The sequence below is a fragment of the Hemibagrus wyckioides genome, linkage group LG11, assembly GCF_019097595.1.
Source record: "Hemibagrus wyckioides isolate EC202008001 linkage group LG11, SWU_Hwy_1.0, whole genome shotgun sequence".
Classification (NCBI taxonomy): Eukaryota; Metazoa; Chordata; class Actinopteri; order Siluriformes; family Bagridae; genus Hemibagrus; species Hemibagrus wyckioides.
In genome coordinates this window covers 32435852-32441314 of record NC_080720.1, presented here as the reverse complement: position 1 = coordinate 32441314, position 5463 = coordinate 32435852, and the positions used below count along the sequence as shown (strand labels likewise).

General features: G+C 42.9%; 1 protein-coding gene across 2 annotated transcripts in view; it reads left to right on the top strand.

Annotated features, from left to right (window-relative positions):
* Window positions 1–1074: 1074 nt before the first annotated feature.
* LOC131361111 (sphingosine kinase 1-like) overlaps window positions 1075–5463 on the top strand; it is a 26194-nt gene continuing 21805 nt past the window's right edge. The window contains exon 1 of one of the 2 annotated variants that reach the window (XM_058402028.1): window positions 1075–1565. In XM_058402028.1, the coding sequence (XP_058258011.1) occupies window positions 1145–1565 (421 nt within the window). In that variant the 5' untranslated portion in view covers window positions 1075–1144. The remainder of the gene's footprint in view (window positions 1566–5463) is intronic. The other variant, XM_058402027.1, reaches the window with a different exon arrangement.

Sequence of the window (5463 nt, the reverse complement as noted above, 5' to 3'; positions counted from 1 at the left end):
AACACACTCGGTATTATTCCTGTGGATCAGTGTGTGTGTGTGTGTGTGCAGGTAAAGTGTGTCTGCTGGACCAAATCATCAGATGTGAAAATAATTACACACACATACTTGTGGTCTTAAAAAAAAGATTTTTTTGAAGTGCATGGAGTGGCTGTTTTTTTTAAAGCAAGTCCCTTATTATAAGTAATTCTTCCATGAGGATGATCACAGCCACTTCCTCCTGAAACTGGATGATTTCCATGACTTTAAATAAATCACTCAAATGTCCAGGCTTCATACACATGGTATGTTCATCATGTCTTATAGTCTCTATAAGGCCCTGAGGAAGAGGAAGAAGAAGAAGAAGAAGAAGAAGAAGAAGAAGAAGAAGAAGAAGAAGAAGAAGAAGATGATGATGATGATGATGATGAAGATGAAAAAAAGAACAAGAACAAGAAGAGAAAAGAAAAGAAGGGAGAGAGAGAGAAAATTGGTTAAAGAAAGAAAGAAAGAAAGAAAGAAAGAAAGAAAGAAAGAAAGAAAGAGCAAAGCACTTAATAGAAATAAATGAAAAGGAAGAAAAGAAAAAGGGATATATATATATGTATAGAGAGAGAGAGAGAGTAAGAGAGATAGATAGATAGATAGATAGATAGATAGATAGATAGATAGATAGATAGATAGATAGATAGATAGAGGGGGGTAGAGAGAGAGAGAGAGAGAGAGAGAGAGAAGGGAAAAACCAATGGGCAAATAAAAAGATGATTATTAATTAACAAAAGCATGAAGAAAGCATGAAAGGGAGGATGAATGAATGAATAAATACAAAAGCAAAAAGAACAAAAAAGGAAAGAAAATAATGACAAAATCCAATAAAAGAAAAGAATAAAGGAAAGATGAATGATGAACGGATGAAATGTAAGAAAAAAAGAACAGAATAATAGAGTTGAGGAATTGTTGATTTTGTTTGCTGTGTGTGTGTGTGTGAGAGAGAGAGAGAGAGAGAGAGAGAGATGATATCCGCCACACTCAGCCACTAGGAGGCGCAGTTGTTCTCGATGCATGTTAAAGTAAAGGCTGTTTGGTGTTAAACTCCGGGCTAAACTCTTCTTACACACACCCGCGCGCGCGCACACACAGACACACTAAGTCTGAGCACGGAGCAATGTGCGGGACGGTCGCGTCCTCCAGCATGGACAGCGTGACCCTGGAGCCGGACCTCCCGATGCGCGGTGAGTTCACCGGACTCTCCCGGTTCCGCTACACACTGGTTCTATCGGAGAAGGAACTCACGGTACAGAAGCTCGGCACCGGGAGGCGGAAATCAGGAACGGTAAGCGTGCTGGATCTACAGGACTGTACAGGCTGCCGCGCGTACGGAGCGGAGGACGGAGCGGACACGAGCGCGGGCTTGTCGATGTATTTCTACCCGGTGAGGAGACGCTGGGATCGGCTGAGTTCATCTCCCTCACGCCGCAGAGTGGAGCATCGCTTCCGGGTGGCAGTGAGTCCGGACCCGCGGATAAACCTGGAGGAGGCGCAGAGATGGAGCAGAGCTATCCGGCACGGAGCTTACCTCCGGACAGGTGCGCACCACCTCACACACACACCTCAGGCTCGCGCAGAGTGACCACACCGAGTCACAACAACGGGTTCTCCTCAAACAGTACACCACTCACTGTATAAAGTTATGTGAGTTATGTAACATCGACAAAGAAAGATAAAAAAAATAAACAAACAGAAAGATAATAAGGAATAAAAAGAAAGGCAGGTGGGAGCAAAATGAAGAGAAAAGGAAAAAGAGAAAGAATGAAAGAAAAAGGAAGGAAATGTTTGAAAGGAAGAAAACTGCAATTATTTGTACACTTAACGAAAAGAAAGAAAGAGAAACAGAAACACGGCAAAATGAAAGATAGATTGAGAAAAGGTATGGAGGATCAGAATAAAGAGAAAAAGTTGAATGAATGAATGAGTGAAAAAGAAAGATGAAAAGAAGACCTCATTTTTTCATACACTTAATGTAGAAAGTAAGAAAGAGAGAAAACAGAAAGAAAGGAAAGAAAGCTTGACAGAGAATGTATGGAGAAACAAATACAGAAAAAAATTAAGAAAATTTAAATTATTCATAGACTTAACAAAAAAAGAAAGGAAGAATGAAAGAATAAGAGAAATAAAGAAAGAAAGAAGGAAGGAATAAAGGAAGAAGAAAGGAGGGAGGGAGGAAGCAAGAAAGAAAGAAAAAAGAAAGAAAGAATCTGTTTCTCAGTCTGTTTGGAGTTTGCAGGTGATTTTCCTTGATCAGTTTTTTCTGTTTCACCTCTACACAAACTCTATTCACACACACACACACACACACACGCACACACACACACACCCCTACAGTGTTATTTATACGTCAGGTTTCACAGATGCTCTTTGTTGCGGTAATTCTACACTGTAACACCAGCTTCATCACTGCAGTCTTTAAACTCAACACCGCTGCAGTTTCCGCGTCGCAGTTTTTTAAGAAGCGCTGTGAAAGCAGGCAGAGGAGGAGGAGCTGCGCGTCTGCGTGCAGGTGCATTAAAAACCCATGAACCCTGTAAGACAATCTGCGTCCCAGGCTGTAATATAATCTCACGATAAAATCTGGACTCCGTCGCCATGGCGACCGAACACTTGAGTCTAAAAAACCTCACACTGTGAAAGAATTCGCCGTGGTGACATGAGACCTAAAAGCTACAAACACGTAAACTAGTGACGATGCAAACAAAACATGCTAACAAACAGAAAGAACGCTCGTTCTCTAAATCGTCATAGGTCTATCGGAAGTGGATCTTCTTCGTGTCTTCTGTCATGTCTCTGACCAGACACGCTAAAACAAGCGATGCAACAAAGAAACACTAGCGAGTTTTAATCCTGATGATGTCACAGGTCCAAGGGTCTCGGCGACGTCAGTTGATTAAGAATCCTGTGTGTTGTGATGCACGTCGTATATCGTACACATCGCAGAAAGATACGTTTGGCGCCATGCTAGCTGTCGTCTCGTAGCTTATAGTTATACTAGTGTTCCTTGGACACGCCCACAACGAGTCTGACCGGGTGACTTATTCAAGATAATATAATAAGCAAGGTGTAGTAAGAAGTTTCCGGAGAAGCCGGATGTTTGCGACAGAAGCGCTAAGCGGATGGCAAACTGTGTTGCAGCGTCTTCATGGAAACACTGAGACTTTGGTGTTTAAACCTCAAACCGTGATCATCAAACAGTTTCTGGTTATTGGACGTTCTCCACCCAATGACAGAAACTCACCCATGTCAGTAAATGACACTGAATTCCTTCTAGCACACAAAGCTCCACGATGCATCGCAAGTGATGCAACACTGCTGGGTTTCGTCTCTGAGGTCAGTGACACGTCGACGTGTGGCTTGTGGCTTTCCTGCTCATGACGACGTGCAGCGTTTCAGCGGAAACGCAATGACAACTGGCTTCTAATTTAGCTGGTGGTTGGTGTTGCTGGATGGGTGAGGTTCAGAAACATGTTCTCACACTCGACGCTCAATGTTCAAAAGCTAAAACTGTAACACTGACAGACGCTCACAATAATAACAACAAGACACTAAACATTAGCTAATTCATGCCTTAATGTATGGTGTATAATTTGGCTGGATTCTGATTGGTCAGAATTTTTTTCTTAACTACTTTCACGTTGAATCAGGCTCTGACACATTAGTGTCGCTATAGTAACGGCTCGTCCGGACTAGTAGCGCATCTAACCGCGGTTCATACAGGGACTTTTCTGTAAGGAGATGTTTATAGAAGGAGTCTCCAGTGTCAGGGGTTTGTAACTTTCGCTCTAACATTAAGACTTTTTTTAATCCTCATTAAATTCTCCGAACCCCTGGTGTAAGAGCTCCTGAACATGGACACCAAGCAGATGAGCTTCAACAAGCGTTCAGCAGAAATGTTTATTCCTGTTTCTCCACAACGTGTAATTAATCCCCGGGCCTCGTAATGCCAAACAGGAACGTCTGCAGTTGTGGAAAAACGAGCAGCTTTGGTCTTATCTTTGGGTTCGAGGTTCCTGAATGAAGCGTTGTGAAGAGTAAAAATACCACGCAGTTTTAGTGAGGATGAAATTATCTCGGTTTGCTTACACACCTCCCTCAGCGTGGAGGCTTTGATATGGATTCGGCCTGAACACCGAACTGCTTTTTCTGTGTTACAGTGTATCTCAGTGTGCAGAGTCATCATCACGAACATGTCCCTCACATCACTCAGAGGACAGCAGGAGGACACAACCTTTCCATTTCAGGGACAGGGTTTGTTATTTAGGACGCATCCGAGATGAGGCTCTGTCTCAGAAAATATTCATAGAACAAGTCAGTAAAAAAAGGATCAGTGGTTAAGGTGTTGGACTGCTGATTGGATGTGAGTTCGAATCCCAGGTCCACCAAACTGCCACTGCTGGGCCCTTGAGCAAGGCTTAACCATTAACCCCTTAACCATCAATTTCTTTAGCCATGTCCATACTAATACCTTTTTGCTTAAAAACGCATATTTTTCTATACGTTCTGGCCTTCTGTCCACACTGAGACGGCATTTTTGGTCAACAAAATCTTTTTGAAAACGCTTTCCAAAGTGGATAAATTTGAAAACACAGTTTTTATGTCGCAGTGAGGACTGTGAAAACCAAGGCTTTCGAAAACGATGACGCATTTTTGGTCACGTCACACAGTCATGTGACCAATTCAGCTAATTTCCTCAACATATTGCAGAGACGTTCCAAAGAGCCGGAAAGTATATAACAAGCGGCAGGTGGAAATGACGCAGATCGAAGCGTCTCATGCGCAGTACAGGGACGTAAGCGTTTTCAGACGTTTCAGTGCAGATGACCAACATTTGGGAAACGATTTCGCACAGAGAAAGCAGGCGGAGGAGCTGCGCAGACGCGCAGGTGCATTAAAAACCCATGAATCCTGTAAGACGATCTGCGTCACACGCTGTAATCTAATCTCACAATTAAATCTGTTAGATTAGTCGCCATGGACTCCATCACCATGGTGACCAAACGCTCAAGTCTAAAACCCTCACACTGGGAAAGTCTTTGCCATGGTGAGACGGGACCTAAAAACCATAAACACATAAACTAGCGGCGATGTAAACAAAACACGCTAACGAACAGAAAGAACGCTCGTTCTTTTCCGTCATAGGTCTATCAGAAACGGATCTTCTTCATATGTGTCTCTGACCACGAGTCTGACCAGGATATGCTGAAAGTACATTATCACGCTGTATCAACAAGGAAACACTAGCCAGTCCAAATCCTGATGATGTCACAGTTCGAAGCATCTCATGCGCAGTACAGCGGCGTAAGTGTCTTCAGATGCTTCTGTGCCGACGAACGACTTTTGGTAAATGATTGAAAACGATAATGCGGCCGCGGAGCGCTTTTAGACTATTAAATTTATCCGGATTAACGTAGACGTAGCCTTAGTCATATAAAA